General features: G+C 42.4%; 1 protein-coding gene across 1 annotated transcript in view; it reads right to left on the reverse strand.

Annotated features, from left to right (window-relative positions):
* Positions 1 to 17,337, reverse strand: part of LOC138610385 (citron Rho-interacting kinase) — a 43,501-nt gene that overhangs the window by 9,837 nt on the left and 16,327 nt on the right. The window contains exons 10-24 of the mRNA XM_069683128.1: positions 15,852 to 15,947; positions 15,481 to 15,597; positions 15,202 to 15,311; positions 14,877 to 15,051; positions 13,142 to 13,339; positions 12,981 to 13,034; positions 7,226 to 7,423; positions 4,640 to 4,833; positions 3,057 to 3,192; positions 2,865 to 2,969; positions 2,450 to 2,590; positions 2,010 to 2,129; positions 583 to 814; positions 246 to 404; positions 55 to 78 (exon numbers count right to left, since the gene is read on the reverse strand). Of these exons, the coding sequence (XP_069539229.1) occupies positions 55 to 78; positions 246 to 404; positions 583 to 814; positions 2,010 to 2,129; positions 2,450 to 2,590; positions 2,865 to 2,969; positions 3,057 to 3,192; positions 4,640 to 4,833; positions 7,226 to 7,423; positions 12,981 to 13,034; positions 13,142 to 13,339; positions 14,877 to 15,051; positions 15,202 to 15,311; positions 15,481 to 15,597; positions 15,852 to 15,947 (2,059 nt within the window). The remainder of the gene's footprint in view (positions 1 to 54; positions 79 to 245; positions 405 to 582; positions 815 to 2,009; positions 2,130 to 2,449; positions 2,591 to 2,864; positions 2,970 to 3,056; positions 3,193 to 4,639; positions 4,834 to 7,225; positions 7,424 to 12,980; positions 13,035 to 13,141; positions 13,340 to 14,876; positions 15,052 to 15,201; positions 15,312 to 15,480; positions 15,598 to 15,851; positions 15,948 to 17,337) is intronic.

The following is a 17,337-nucleotide window of genomic DNA, read 5'->3' on the forward strand; positions in this document are numbered from 1 at the left end:
GAAGAAGAGAGATAAGAGACCAAACTGCAGAAACCACATGTTTGGACAACTTACTTTCAAAAGTGACCCTCCTTCTCTCTGAAAGGTGTGTGAAAGAGAAAGGATAGTGAGAGCTTCGCCAGTGACATTATATGTGTGTGTCAATGTGTGTGCAGGTAAGGGCCAGTTTGTGTTTAAGTTTAAAGCTCCAGACCTGCATTTAACTCTCTGCTAGAGAGAACAGCGAGCATGGTCCTCTCACTCACCCTCCGGTGTTGCAGTCTCCTTCCTGCGTCCGGAGTTGGAGGGTGCCAGACTGGTTGGGCCCTGCTGGTGCTCGGGAGACTTCACCATGGCAGACATAACCATCTGCTGCCGCGCTGTGGCCGGGTTGGTGGCGTTACTAAGATCTTTATACTGGAGCGCTGGTGTTGAAAGAAATGAATGTCCATGCAACATTGTTTTATCATTCTGAGTGAACAGTATTCAACCTCTCACAGAAGATGATGCAACTTTTATCCATCTAGCTAAAACTTACATAATGAAATGTGTGCATGTGATTGAACAGCATTTGTATTGGCTGCTGTAGAGGATCCACCTCACCTTCCTCTCTCAGAGATCGCAGCTCTGCTCTCATTTTCTGTAGAGCATCTTCCAACTCGGAGCAGCGCGAACGTTCTTTATCCAGAGCTGACTTCATGTCGCTGTACTGCAGAGGCACTGGCTGGATGGGGGGCACAGGGGAAACTGGGCCCTGACTCTGACCCTGAGCCTGGGCCTGGGCCTGAGCGGCCATGGCGGCCAACAGATCCTCACGGCGTCGCCCAAACAGACCCTGAAACACAAGAGCCAACATTTTGTTCACTTGTTTAACCAGTGCTGATTCCCTCAATCTCTACATGGCCATAAATTCAAGGTTCTTCCTTCCTATAAATATCTAAAAATATTCTTGGAACATCCAATAAATCAATTTATTTTCTTTCTATCTGGGATATCCAGAAATGCAATCAAGTTAATTACAAGTTTAGATCATTTTAGATTTTCACATCAATATACTTTATGACAGTGGCTCTCTAAGTGGGGTCCTGGGAACCATAGCTCGGAGGTCCGTGAAATAATTATAATAAATTAATAATAAATTTTAAAATTGTGTTGTATCATTAAAAGTGCATGTGTACAGATGAGGACCATTTGCGCCAATGAAAAAAGCATATTGTGTCCATTACTCTCACCCACGTTAGCTTTGGACCAATAGAAACTGATGTGATTGTGACGCATCAGGTCAATCTGTCAATCACTCAGCTCACTCAGGTCACAGAGAACCGTTCCTGCGGCTGTCTTACTGCTGTTAATTTTCTGAAAACTTTAAAGATCAGTTACTTGAAAAATATAAATGCTGTCAACCCGAGTCCACAAGCAGGTTGAATAAAATGAGCCTCTGTTGTAAAGTATATAAGTGGTATTAACATGATTCAAATTGCAATGTTTTTCTGTTTATCACTTTGTAACAGGTCTGAAACACTTAGGTTAAAGTTTTACGATTGTTACGATTATGAGGGGTCTTGGAAAATGTTCTCCCCTATAAGGGGTCCCTGGCCCCCTGCCTTAAGATATTCTAATAACAACAAGATCGAATTGTTCAAATTACAAAATGTCTTTATCAACCGGGCGGCTGCGTCTTTCAATCGGAAGGTCACTGGTTCGATCCCCAGCTCCCTCACGCTACTTGTCGAAATGTCCTAGGACAAGACAATGACCCCCAATTTGCTCCTGGTGAATGTGATGACTGGTTGACAGTTGGGCACTTTACGTAGCAGCCTCTGCCATCAGTGTGTGAATGGGTGAATGTGACATGTAGTGTAAAAGCAGCTTTGAGTGGTCGCAAAGACTAGAAAAGTGCTATATAAGTACAGTCCATTTACCATAACCTTTTTGTCTGATGGCAAAATATTTTAATTTCCAAAAACATTAGTTAAGATTTACACATAAGAGAACTATTCAATAAAATTAGATATATAATCACATCTGACCTTTTTCTTCTTGGAGCCACCGTGGGCCTGGGCCTGGAGGAAATCTATGAGCTTGGTCTGCTGGGTGATGGTCCCCTCCATTTTCACCTTCTCATGAGAGTACACAGCCTGCAGGTGGAGCTAAGTGAACATCACTACTGCCATGAATTTCTCCTCAAATACTTCACTTCACACAGAGAGGGTGACAGAGAGACACAGAGAAGGGGGAGGTATGCTGTGGGGTAAAACAATGTTCGGGGGGGCAGTATGTGTTTGTGTCTTACACTATTAAAACAAAGTGACAAAACAGTGGGGGAGAAACAAAGACTGCAAATGACAGATTTGCTCCCAGTCCTGCAGTTTATTGTGTGCAATGTCCACTTGAATTAACTGGGAATTCAACCACATCATAATGTCTTTTATGTGGGAATAAATTAGTAGTAATGTGTCTGTAGCAGCACCTGGATGTTCTCCAGCTGGTATTCCAGGTCAGTCCTTTCGGTCTTCAGCAGGTCGGTCTGATCGAGAGCGTCTTGCAGCCCCTGGGTCAGACGGAAGATGTGGGTCTTCTGGGCATCCATCTGCTGCTGCAGTTTCTCTTGCTGAGGAGGTAAAAATATCTCTTACATCACCATCTGGACGCTGTGTTTTTGCCCCTTGCACTCCTACCATTGATTTCTTCCTGTGATAGCACCAGCAAAACCCTTCAGCACAGATTGACAGAATAGTTTTCAAAAAGTAAATACATTTCATTTTTCTTGTCTGAAAACAGTTTTGCAGCTGAAATCGAACAGGAAGACATGCAATAAAAAAGACATAAAAACAATTTAACGTCTAAAATGTATCCCAAAAAAAGTATGAAAATACAGGATGTACCTCCTCCAGCAGCCTCTGCTTCAGATCCCTCTCACTCTCCAGCTTTTGCTGCAAACTGCGGGCGTTCATCTCCAGCATGGCGTGCTTCTTCTCCAGATCATTCAGCTGAGAACAAAAAGCAGGAAGAATTTGCAGTAACATCTGCTCACTAAAAATAGTAAAATACTCATTTAACAGTGTGGAAAGCCTTACAGTGTCAGCAAGGCTCTCCGCTTTGAGCTTTTGGTCTTTGAGGGCCTGCTGCAGAGCAAGGATCTCAGCTTTGTGCTCCTTAACTGCCTGTTCCACGGCCTGGCGAGACTCAGAGCAGCGCTGCTCTGTACGAAGCCTAGAGCACACAGGAAACAAACACAGTTATTTTTGAGTCTGGAAATGCATCCTCTTCCATCGAAGTTGTATTATTGTTCTGGCTTTTTGTACTGCTTTGTGCACAGTTTCTTATTTAAATCAAATGTTATAATGTATCAGAGTATATTTTCTTCTACTTCAACACTTTTGCTAAGTCGCGCCTGCTTGTCTGCGGTTCTTTCAAGAGGTTAGTTGAGGGTAAGGACTTGGTTTAAGCTTAAAGGAGAAAAACTTTAAAACATTTCTACAGTATCTGCGTTTGAATATGCTTTTTGTGTACTCAGTTTTCATCACCCGCCCTGCCTACACCAACTCAGAAAATAAATCATATATTTCCCAGAATACCTATTGACAAACCCTAGAGAATATGCCTAAACCTGTTGCATTCAGTGAGTGTAGGTGGAGGGAGCCAGATCCAACACTGACAGCAACAGCAACATTCTGAGCAGAGAGAGAGTTCGTCTCGAGTCTGGAAAAAAGAAACTCTTAAGCTTTTCCCAAAAATGTTACTTGTGGTTGAATTTTGTCGTGGACTGATGCGAACACTATGAGGAGAAAAACTCATGTGTCCTTTAAGTCAGTTAATCTTAACTAGGGCTGTCAACGAATATTCTAAATTCGAATATATAACCGAATTGTAATACAAAACGGATATTCGAATATTAAAATCAATATTCGTTGTGACAAAAAAATCAGCACTACCGCGGCTGTTTGCGAGCTCGCAAGTTCTCGTATGTCCTCACGCGCACTCTTGGTTACGGAGCATCCTTGAATGCATCACAACGTCACTATGATACATTAATAATAGTCTCGCTGAAACGAGCTAAAACAACAACCGTGCTGCGTGCGGTAATGATATCGGAGAATTTAAATCCCGGCCCGACCAGACAGAGAGATTCTCACCCCCAGCATAACAGAAAGGTGTCAGTATGTTGATTTTTTTAAAAGGCAATGTTTGAATAAATATACCTGTCACAGCACGGCTCGCTGGGAACGCTGAATGTCCGTTTTACCGTAAGCTAATTACTTAATTTGTTTATTTTGTAAGGTGTAGGATCTTTTAAAAGGCACGTTTCTGTTTAAATCAATATATCTTTGCAAGTAAGTTCGTCTCTCGTTGTGTTGGTATGTCCTCTTATGGACATATTGTGCAAAAATAGATATTCGAATAGTTCGAACATTTGTGTTTTTTTGAAGGAATAATCGAACGTCATTTCTGGCCAATTTTGACAGCACTAATCTTAACTGGAGGTTAACTGGAGCATATTTCAACATGTCGTAACCATGTCGAGTTGCCTTCACTAACAGGAAAACACTAAATAGACAGAATTACAAGGCAAACATGAACATAGGGGTCAGTTTAGTCAATTCATGTCAACAGTGTTAAAGGGTTACACTGTAACACTGTGTGTGGTTGTGGTTGTAACCTGTTTTGTTTCTCTGTGTCGAGCAGTCTCTGGACCTCCCTGGTCCTCCTCTCAGCCTGGTTCTTCTCCTCTTCCAGTGTTGCCCTCCAGGCATCCCACTGTCTCTCCTTCTCCAGCAGCTCATCGTTAAGGGTCTCAAGCTCCAGAACCTGCTCCTCCAGCATGGTGCATGTTGTCTTCAGCGTCTCAAGGTTCTGTTATAAAACAGGATTTGGATGAGAAGTACCTCGGTTTGATACTCGAACTGGGCCAAGGACAAAACTCATCATCTTAAGTTGTTCAATCTCAGAAAAAAGGACATTTTATAAAGGAGAGAGAAAGAAAGCAATGTTCTTCAACAGCACCAAATGACATTGAGGAGTCCTGAATACACTCATAAACTATTACTTTTCATAGATTATGAAATAAGTTGACATTAAACTATAAGATCATTTGAGTGAAAATACCACAAAATACAAGTGTCATCATCAAACTGTACTTTATAGTGTGTCAACATGAAATTATTCCTTGCTGTCGGGTTAAAAGCTAGTGTATCTTGACAGGAACATCTTTTCTTACATGTCACACATGGAATTTAAGCAGCCTTAGCCCCTTAAAATAGCACCACACCTAAAATAAATTACTATCCAGACACAGGGGCTTATGAGGAACATTAAATCTCATGTTTGCACACAGAACATTTTTCAGTGTTATTCTAAGGGCCTACACAAAGTGCTGTTTTTCATGTCTTGCTTTAGACAAAGCATTTGCAGACAAATATAGCCTGTGCTGGTGCTGCAGCAACACCACGGCCCTCTGAAGTCCAACGCTTCCACAGCTGACACGACCTGGGAGTGATGGGGATGACACATCCCTCCCACACACCACCCCATCCCTCGTCTATGACTTCCATCGCTGGTTACACAACCAGCAGGACCGAGAGCGCTGCTGCACACCCACACACAAATCCTCCCACAGGGGCCGCGCACACATCACACAGCCTCCTCGCTTGCGCGCTCTCTCTCTCTCTCTCTTGCTGCATACAGCACATAACAATACTGAAATATTCCCAGGGTTTCTCTTGCCTGATTTACACTTAACACTGACAGAGCTTGGAGAGATGTCTAGGTCACCTGTCAAAGGTAGTGTGGAGATATCACATAATGTGAGTAAGTGAAAACCTGGTGTCTGACTGGCTGTGAGTAGGAGTCGTGCAGGGGGAGGGAACTTGAACTCGAGGAACGAGTACAATTGTCTAACAAACTGGTGTTGATGTTTTATTTTTTAAGTTGTCAACTAAGGACAGATTATATTTAGTGACAACATCATGCAGAAATTTAAAAAGCTGCCTTAATAAAGTGGCAGCATGTTGGCTTAGTGGTAAGAACTGTGACTAACGGGGTCAGAGTCAGCTGTTTATTTGTTTATTTTACTCGGCAATAGACTGGAGACTAATCCAAGGTGTTATGAACTGAATGGGTGACTGCAGCGTTTCCTTGTGTGATTTTGACTCATATCAGAGTACAAACTCCTCTGAAACAGACCTTAAATATAACTACAGTCAAACTAGAGGGGACAATAACAATAATACAAACTATAACAGTACTGATCGGAGAAATGCATGTGAAATCTGTCAGCTTTAGCTTTGAGATAGATGAGTTTCCTTCTGATTAAAAAGTTATATAATTAACTATTGCTCACCAAAACATCAACGTTTACGGTGTGCCATTTCACTACTAATGGCCCCAAACCACCCAGCTCCTTACTCCTTAATAGGTTCCTCCAACTAAATGGGCTGTACTCATGTAGCTATTTTCTAGCCTTCCGACCACTCAAAGCCCTTTTACACTAGATGTTAAATTCACCCTGTCACACTGACGCTCACACACGGGTAGCTATCGTGTTTCAATCGGAAGGTCGGAGGTTCACCTCCCTCAGGCTATGTGTCGAAGTGTCCTTGGGCAAGACATGAACCCCAAATTGCTCCCGGTTTGAGTGGTCACAAAGACTAGAACAGCGCTATATGAGTACAGTCCATTTAGTTTTCAGGAGCAATTAGGGGTTCAGTGTCTGGCCAAGAACACTTCGGCATGTGACTGTAGCCGTCAGAGTCTCCAGCCTTCCGATTGAGAGATGACCTCTACCACTGAGCCACAGACGCTAATACAGGGTCTCTTATACCCAGTGGCTAATAGGAAGACTGGCTTGCCCTCCCAAACAGAAGGTTGGCGGTTTGATCCCAGCTCCTCCTATCTATACGTCAAGTAGCCTTGGGCAAGAGACTTAAGTTAGTTGAGCCCGAGGCATCAGGCATGGATGTGTGTGAATGTATGAACATGTATGACAAGTGGATGCTGACATGAAGTGTAAAGCGCCTTCAGTGGTTGTAAGACTAGAAAACATTGAAACAAAATGTATTCTGTTTGGAGTTTCAACATATCTCATGACTGACAAATCAACACGTCATGCCACCATGGCATACTTTAGCATGGCTTGTTCACCAGCCTCAGGTTTGTCACTCGCTTTTATTTGTGATGGATATCAACTGGGAAAGAACATATACACACAGACACATATACCCATAAGCAGAACAAGAGGCAGGCCCACCTGTTTCTGGTTGTTAAGGTGCATTTCACGGTCTGCCACCTCCCGACGCAGCCGGTCTACATCCTGGCTGAGATGGAGCCTGTCCTCTCTCTCGTCAGAGGCCTCGTCCAGCTGCTTGGACAGGTAGAAGTTCTGGCGGTTCAGCTCTGCATTCTCCTGAGTCAGTGTGGTCAGCTGCTCCTCAAGATCTGTGATCACCTGCAGGGAGCAAACAGGACACTCAGTATGCACGTGTGAGGAGAGGAAGATCTACAGAGCACCCACTCAGCTCCAGAAAGATATCAGTCAAAAAATGAAAAGTAATTTCTTTATTTAACTTTGTCTCAATAGACTCTAATAAAATAATGAAGCCTGGCATTAGTGACACATTAGTTTTTTACATTTATAGAAAATGATGTAATGTGTAAGCCTATTTCAGTAAGACAACTCACAATAGTTTGAGTGTTTATTGCAGCTGTAAAACACAGCTTGTGTTTTTACATGCATAAATTTGAGGAGTGATGAGATAATATCTTAACCCCCCACCCCACCCCCCTCCTAGCTGGAGCCTGCAGGTGGATGCTGGGGTGGTGGTGGAGATGAAAGTGTGAGTGCAGCACTGCTGCAGGGCAGCGGTGGCAATGACAGAGGGAGCAGATGGAGAGACCGGGAGGAAGTGACTTTCGGTGACTGTGGAGAATGACGCATGTCAAGTTTGAAATGAGTGCAGCTCGAGTTGCCTGCATGAACCAGCTTGCAGGCGTCACTCCGACTGTTATGCAGTCAAGTTTCAAAAGAGTTCTTGAAAGGTGGATTGACTCCTCTTATCCAGCTGACCCAATCCCACATCAGGTTTCAGGCATCCTACATAAAAGGGTCTGGAAAAAGCGTCTTTACTGGACTCTTATGCACACAATAAGTGCACATTTGATTTACGACATAAATGCAGAACAATATCTTGCTTCCACTGTTATACAATTACACCTTATAGCCTAGCATTGTGCATGTTATTGCTCATCCACAGGAAAACTTGGCCTAACACCCCACACAGTCTAAATTCTACTGCTGCATTATTACATGATGCAGATATCTGGGTTGGTGATATAATGCAGTAATCACTTTGCCAGTCACATGGCTGCTTGTTTAAGTCAGGAAGCATTCAGAGCAAGCAGCAGGCTAATCATTTCATCAGCATCAGTCTGGTCCCCTAATCAGTCGTGACTACTGCGCACAGTGTAGAGATTGAGGGTGAGAGGCCTCATTCTCAGCTCTCATGGGATCATGTGTACCACGCAGAACTTCCAGGTTGTGGGAGGGGGGGAGGGGGGCAAAGCTTTTAAGTACATAAATTAGCTGTCTGTTCTGTACTGACTCAGTGCTTCTGCTCCCCTGAGGCAGAGGACTGACAGCAGCAACTTAATACTCAAGGCGGGGCGGGGAAGTCAACGCTGGAATGGATACAGCGGTGATCTGGCAAGCCTCTGTATTTACTTGACTCATCTGTCGTTCCCATCTATAGAGCAACTCGCAGTCCTCAAGTAAATCACATCCGGGGCTTTACATCCTCAACGCTGCTGAATGCACATTGCTCAATACTATTTGCGAAGGCTGTGGGTGTTCAGAAAAATAATAAGCCAGTTAAAGAGGCTGCAAATCAGGGCCCACATTTCCTCGACTAAAATTAACATATACTGTAAACTGATGACACAGAGGAACATCTGCTGTTTATATGACACAAATTTAGAGCCAGAATGTCTTTGGAGAGTGAATCCACTCAAACTTTGTTTACTCTAGATGTTAAAATGTAGGCACTTTAAAGGGAAATCACTGATACCAACATACAGCTCCGGAAAAAATTAAGAGACCACTCCAAATGTTTCTTAAATAAGCTACTCTCTCTCACATGTCATGGCCAACCCAATCCAGATCTGTACCCCATTGAGAACCTCCTGAATGTGATCGAGAGGAAGATAAATGGTCACAAGCCATCGGACAAAGCCCGACTGCTCGGCCTAACGTCACCAAACAGCAATGCGAAGGTCTTCCAAGACGCATGGAAGCTGTATTTAAAAACGAGGGATGCACGATATTATCGGCACGTTATCGGTATAGGCTGATATTGGCTTATAAATGAACTATCCGATATCGGCCAACACGCCGATATCCGCCGATATAATTAACCGATAAAATAATGGGCTGCTGCATACTTGATTAAATGCCCGACCTCGGCGCAACGTCCCCTGCGCAAAGAAGACCTGCACGGCGCAGCGTGATGATGTCACGTGTGTCTACCTGCAGCATGAGAGAGTTAGAAGCCAAAATGTCCGTGGTGTGGAAGTTTTTCAAAGTGTCCGAAATAGATAGAAAACTGCTGTTTGCAATGACTGCTCAGCTTCGGTGATGCGAGGAGGAGCCAAGGCAAAGTGTTTCAACACTACAAACTTGATTAACCATCTCAAGACCCGTCACCCCGACCGTTGTAACAAATGTGATAAGAGTATCACCATTATACTGTACGCTAATTCCAATACAGAAGAGAGTTGATGATCTCTGCAATTAGGTGTGCGGGAAAAAAATATCGGTAATCGGCTAAATGAGTTGTAAAATATCGGCATATCGGATATCGGCAAAAAATCCAATATCGTGCATCCCTACTAAAAACCAGGTTATTCCACCAAATACTGATTTGTGAACTCTTCCTGAGTTAAAACATTCGTATTCTGTTGTTTAAAAATTAATATGAACTTTGCATTATTTGAGGTCTGACAAACATCTTTTTTGCATTTTTTTAACCAGTCGCTATTTTCCTTTAATTAAAGACCTTAATGAGAATATTTTATTTGGAAGCAGGAGAAATGTTGTATAGAATAAAACAAATGTTTATTTTACAACACAAACCTATAAATAGAACCAGAGAAAAACATATTTTTTGCAGTGGACTCTAAATTTTTTCCGGAGCTGTATGACTGATACGGATTAAACTGCAATAGATGCTCACAACTGTCAAATATAACCAGCTTATAAAGAGGCTATCTCCCTAAGAAGAAGCATCATAACAAAATCTCTCCGGGCAGATGGTAACTTTTGATATGACACCATGTCATGATGAAGTGTTTTCAGTTCACTGTAAACATTCATGTAAATATTAATATCTACAAGAACTGCACTTGCCCAGGGAGAGAGAGAGAGAGAGAGAGAGAGAGAGAGAGAGAGAGAGAGCATGCATATAGACATGTTGTTCTGCTGTATAAACTTCAGTTGAGTGAAGTTAATGAACTGAACTGTAGACTAGAGTCCTTGTTTACAGTGGCACACAGAGTGACAGCTGTCTCCTCCGCAGGTTGAAAGTGCAACAGTTACGTGTATATCATGTATTTATAATCGGACAGTTATTGAAGAAGTTATTGGTGGGGACACTTCAGTAACTTCTGCATATTGGTAGGGACGTGTCCCGACTGTCCCTTGCCCACAAGTCCCACTGAAGTGACTACACTGCTCCAATAATATAAAATAACGTGACTCAACAAAGAACATACTGACAGTGTTAGCCAGTCTTATCAATGTGACATTTTGACCTTATGGCTCTGTGGGTCTCTCATGTAAATGTCCAATGGTTCATCCTCTGAGAGGTCAGGAAAGGGCTCAGAACAGTTTATTTCAAGGAAATACAGAGACAGGAAAGTTGAGCAAGAAAGGGATGAAAAAAGGGCAAGAGCTGACCTTGAACCCAGGCTGCTGCAGTAAGGTCTAAGCCTTAGTGCACGCTCTACCCAGAGAGCTACAAGGGTACTCGGGCTGCACTACTAAATTAAATTTGTCTGCACTTTGTGCTTTGTTCCAAATTGTTGAACAAATGTACGAGTGGATGAACTAACATTGTATTCTTAGCAAGGCAAAAAATAGAGCGTTCTTGGCATTTCAAGCTCGGCTTGTCACAGAATCTTGCTGCTTGCCTGAATGCTGGCCAGATGAATCCATGTCCACTGCTTTCTGAACAGTTTGCGAGTGGGAGGATCTCAAAAGTAGGGCAATGGAATAAAGGAAGACCATGATCAGTGTTTACTTAAGGTATATGAATTTGAAGGTGCTCATATCCACAATACATTATTGTCTCACGGTTAGTGGAACACCAGGGCTCCACTGTAATAAAAATAATATAACAATAACATAATAAAGAATAACACAGAAAATGTCCTGGGGACGTATTTCAATATGTCTGAACTGGGTTATAACATGCTTTAACTTTGGCCCTCATTGTCTGTATAGCAGCATGAAATCAGGTGGTTATATCTTCATATACTGTACTTACTACTGACCTCCATATTTTACTGCACTATTTTATACTATTATAATTACTTGTCACTGTTATATTGTAATAGTATAGTATAGTAATTGTACTATATTGTAGTATTTTATATGTATATGTTTTTATTGTACAGTATTGTTTGCCATACTGCTACCATACTGTATACTATATTATATTTACTATACAATATTATTCTATATAATTGCAATTTTTACCTTTATATTTCTTATGCACTTTTATCCATCCATCCATTATCTACACCGCTTATCCTGTTCAGGGTCGCGGGGGGCCGGAGCCTATCCCAGCTGTCATTGGGCGAAGGGCGTGGTACACCCTGGACTGGTCGCCAATCAATCACAGGGCTGACACATAGAGACAGACAACCTTTCGCACTCACACCTGTGGGCAATTTAGAGTCACCAATTAACCTAACGAGCATGTCTTTGGACTGTGGGAGGAAGCCGGAGACCCCGGAGGGAACCCACGCATGCACGAGGAGAACATGCAAACTCCGCACAGAAAGGCCCACCTTGCCCAAACTGGGGTTTGAACCGGTGACCTTCTAGCTTTGAGGCACTGTGCAGCCATGCACTTTTATACTGCACCTTATATTGTACCATATCATAAACCTTAGACCTCATACCATATTGTATTATCTCATCCTACATACCATGTCACTTTATCCCATAACTGTCACTTTATCTTGTCACTAACTCCTACTTGAATAACAGTTGTATATATCTCGTACTTTTATTTCTATTTATCTATCTATTCTTATTTTTTGCTGTATTTACTTACTTGCTATTTTGTCTTTGTGCTGCTGCAACACCTGAATTTCCCCCCTGGGGATCAATACAGGATTACCTTATCTTAAAATGAACCTGTAAATGACTGTTGGTTTGCTACATTTACTCATAGGAAAGTTATACTTTCAACTGCCTTGCTCAAAGGCAGTAGTTTCACACGGCATCATTAGCAGGCTGGCTTCACATGATGCCTCATTACCAGAAGCTCTGCTGACACTGCGCTGTGGTTCTGTATAAGAAGGAGAAAAGAAAAATCCTCATATGTAATAAAAAATGTTTTTTTTTACCAAACATTAAACCCTTCTGGCTAATTTGGTGTGTTAGCTAATTAAACCGCAGATGCCAGGTAGGTGCATGGGAATCCTGAATGAGCCCATAAATCGGACATGAATCTGGACAGCTCTGAAAGCTTTAACGTAGACCCTGGTCATACTTTTACAAGCAGAGAGATAATGTAAATCTAGGCAGTTGGTTGCGACTGTTATTAAAAGAAATAGGAAAGAAATGTTTTTTTTCCCAAATATGTCAGAAACTCTTCTGGACTGAAACATCATGGCTACTTCAGGTGAATAGTTTTTGTTATGATGCTGATTAAGCTGTTAGTGGCTGTGAGAAGAGCTGTCTACTCCTGGGGAGAGTGAAAAAACAAAAGTGAGCAGCTTACCGCACAGCTGTCTCTCAAGGCATCAAACTTGCGTTGTATTTCATCTCTGTGTGCCTGTGAGCAGGTGTGACAAAAGAGACAGAGGGACAGGTGAGTTTACTGCCTAAATCATATATTATCAAAGCAGACACGATCCTCAGTACTCCTCTTCTTTCTCTCACTCTGAGCACAGTGATCTCCTCCTCAGCCTCAGCAGTGGTGTCCTCCAGCTCAGTCTTAGCCTGCTGTAGTTGGTTCTCCACAGCATGGCGAGCTGCCTGTAGGTTGCTGATCTGGGATTCGCGCTCCTGCAGTGAAAGGGTCAGCTCCGTCACCTGACGCTTGATCTCCAGCTTCTCCTCCTCATTCTCCAGCCCGATCTACAAAGAGAGAGAGGAAGGGGCCGTCCAGGGTGAGCGAGGGAAGTGATTCACCCAAAGGAGGAGACACTGAAACTTCAAGTTAATGGATTGATCCGTTCTATTACACCTGAATTCAAGTTAGTGAGCTTTTTGAAGGTGTTTTTTTTCTGCAAATACAATATTAGAGTCGATAACATTGTTGATCAATAGGTGTAGAGATCTTAAGCCCATAAACCTTACTTTACAAAGTATTTCAGACTGTTAAAAAGCCTTTTACAAAATGACTGCACTGCGATGATAAGACACAACTGAATCCATCATTGATGTATTGTAGTACAAATGCTCTTTTTTAGCATTCAAGTGTTTTATTCTGCGCCTGCTGCGCCTGCTGTGTACCACAACATTCATAGTTTTTGCATTATTCTAAATTTCCAGGATTATTGATATCTTATTATCTAAAGTATTCATACCAGAAATTTCCAATATTGCAAAATTTGTGGCAGACAATAGACAACAAACTCAAACAACTAAGTGTGAAAGCAGCCGCAGCAAAACAACACAAAGCTCACGAGGCAGCTTTGTGTTGTTTTGCTGCGGCTGCTTTCACACTTAGTTGTTGGAGTTTGTTGTCTATGGTCTGTGAGACAGTTCACACAGATGTGGCCTATCACAAGTTCATAATAGAGTAGCTAATTAAAAAGATAAAGCAGTGAGGATACACATTGTTTCATACAAGAGACGCAGCAGATGCACGGACAGCAGTGCACACCTAAGCCACGTTGGAGCTGTTCATATGAGCCGCGTCACTCTGCTACTGGTCTGCACTGCAGTTTGCAAACTTCACTGATTTCGATTTCGTTTTTGTTCTCCACCGCTCCCTCTCTCCTATGAGCTCTCTCCCTCCCTCTCTCTCTCTCTCTCTCTCCCTCCCTCTCTCTCTGTGAAGTCAGTTTTAAAATTATTAAATGAATCATCGACTAAAACTCTATATTTTACAGAAACATCAGCGTACAGGAACTATTTACTGAAGAAAAATGTAGCTATTCTTGAATTAACCTTCTTCTTTTGTACTGTGTCCCCGCGAGCCCTGGAAAAGCTTCAACCTGCTGCAAGTCTCATGACTATAAAAAACTATCATATGTGCAGGTGTACCACGTCTCTATATCCCGATATAAAGGTGCAAACTTAAGTTTAAATAATGTTATTAGCTGATGGTTTTTAATTGTATCTAATTTTAGGGGTGCTGCACGCTCACCTTCAATATCCATGCTGTAATTATTTCCTCAACATACAGTCAGGAAAGCAACTATATCTGTGAGTGTTTAGTCTGTTTGGATCCAGATTAGTTTATTTTTATTCATTATTTATTCAGTTAAAATTGTTACCTCTTGTGTTTTAGCATACACAGATTCTTTATTGTTTAATAAATAGAACAATAAGGCTCAACAGGGACAGATAAGGACTGAAGAGAAATGAAGAGAGAACAGGAATGAAAAGGAACGACAGTTTAGCCTACATCCATACACTGTTCTATCCCCCCTCAATATACCCTCACCTCTCTGAGCCTCGTTTCCAGCTCCACCACGCGGCTCTTATTGCTTTGCTCCTGCTGACTCATTTTCTCTAGATGCTCCTCCAGTTTGGCATTCTGGGCCTCCAACTTCCCAGCCTGAGACTCCAAGTAGAACTTCTGCTGGCGAAGCTCTGAGATCATCTCCTCCTGGGCTTTCCTACCAGGACCACACACACACAGAAGTGCAGAAAGTTTCACAGGAGGCAGCGCTACCTGGTTTGTGCCACGATGTGTACACACTCCCGAGACTTAAAGGTACCGTCCAGGTCATCATCAGAGAACACCATGTCTGTGTATCAGTACTTACATGTTTTTCTGGGTGTAGATGCTGCTGTTGGCTGCCAGTTTGTTGGCCTCAGACAGCTCAGAAATTCTCTGCTCCAGGCTGTTCATCTTAGAGTCCATAGCATTTATGGTCTGAACAGAAATTAAGAACAGTGTATGTTGTGTTATTGAACAATCAGTTAGACCTTCACACAACCTGGGATCAGATTAAGGTTCATTATGTTTTGCTCTACTGTAACCAAATCTATGTCAGTGTGATAAATGTTGAAGTAGTGTCACTGCCAAGCTGGTCATCCCTTACCGCCTTCTGTTCACTGATGATGCTGCATTTCTCCTGCACCTCCTCCTCAAACTTGCTTTGACTGGACTCCAGCATCTCCTTATCGGCCATGTCCGCCTTCATCTGGGCCTCCAACACCTGCTCAATGCCAGGCAGCCCACAGAACCATAACCAGGATATCACTTAACAGGACAGAGAATGTGAAGGTGACATACTGTAGATCTCACAAGCTTAGAGTACACCCACAACTCAACCAGCATAGTGTGACCACCAGATATAGCTCAGAGCACTTCCTCTAAGTACAGTTCATCAGGATATACCTGCCTGTTCTTTTACGTAGCACCAAAGAGTCTGCATATGTGTCAGTGTTAATGTGTTCCGTTAAATTCAACCTTTATCTTGTCTTCGTAGAGCTTCTCCTTCTGCTTCAGATGAGTCTCCAACCGCTGGGCTGTGGTGTGAGTCTCTCGCAGATTCTCCTCCAGTTCCTGCACAAAAATAGCCACATTATGCAGTGCATATTTTAAAGTAACCTCCTTAATACTATTTGGCATAAGTGCAGTGTACAATGCATTTTATCAGAGAAAAGGCGACACGTTTAAGATGAGTGACAGTGATGGTACCTGCTGGTAATTGTGTTTTGGAACGATGCAATAAAAATGAACTTCTACTTCTAGGAGGTTTTGATTCTGTCAGTGAGATATTCAATCACCTTCACAACCCAAAGGCAATCATTGTTGTCATGAAGAATATGTTTGACAAGGCAGAGTATTATCTCAAGACAATTTACAGAAAGAACAGGTCTAGACCATACAAATTTCCTTTTAACAGGCAGAAACCTCGAGCAGAACCGGGCTCATGGTGAACAGCCATCTGCCTCGACTGGATGGGCCGAAAGTGGGGTACAGGGAGATGCAGGGTAGAGACAGGCAGACAGAGCAACAACAACATATGTTCTTGTTACATCAACAACAACAACTGCATACTTATGGTTACATACATTGTTACATATCATTTACCTGGGTGTAAGACTGGACAGTGATCTTAAACTTGACGCACAGATCAATTCAGTGGTCAAGTCCAGCTTTTGGCCAAAGTTAAGATTACTGCAATGCACTTTATGTTGGTCTTAGCCAGAAGTCACTCACTCGACTACAGCTGGTTCAAAATGCTGCTGCTCGACTTTTAACTGGTGCCAAAAAACGAGAGCACATCACCCCGGTTTTAGCATCTATTCATTGGCTCCTGGTTCCTTCTCGATTGATTTTAAAATTCTTCTCTTTGTTTTTAAATGTTTTCATGGTCTTGCCCCTCAGTATCTGTCTGACCTGCTTCGGCCATACAAAGAGGAAGTCGAGAGGGGACCGAGCCTTTTCAGGTGCTGCCTTAAAACTCTGGAATGAGTTGCCCCTGCACATTAGGTGACTTGTCGACTCACTTCCTGTTTTTAAATCCTCTCTTAAAACACATTTTTTCTTTTTGGCTTTTAACTCAGTTTGAGATCCTGGCTTTTATTGTTGTCTTCTATAGTTTTAACTGTTTTTATGTGTGTGTACAGCACTTTGGCCAACTCTGTTGTTTTAAAGTGCTTTATAAATAAAGTTGAGTTGAGTCATTTAATGCATAGAAGACTGGCTTTTGAATATCCAAGTTTTACTTGGATATTTACAGTCCCTTGTCTTTGTCAAAATGGATGCCTTCAGAAATCTGGTCTAAGTAAGAATGAGTAACAATGTCATCCATATCAGTTTGGTCAACCCGACCCGTTCTCTTAGAGCCACATTATGGATCTTTGTCATTTGTTAGGAAAAGCAAAGGTGGAACGAGTACACAACACTCAAGCCCTGAGACAGGCACATCTCAGCGAAACACAGGAAA

Source organism: Semicossyphus pulcher, unplaced genomic scaffold (assembly GCF_022749685.1).
Source record: "Semicossyphus pulcher isolate SPU_LCO1_2020_fin unplaced genomic scaffold, fSemPul1.0.p SCAF_6, whole genome shotgun sequence".
NCBI classification, from domain to species: Eukaryota; Metazoa; Chordata; class Actinopteri; order Labriformes; family Labridae; genus Semicossyphus; species Semicossyphus pulcher.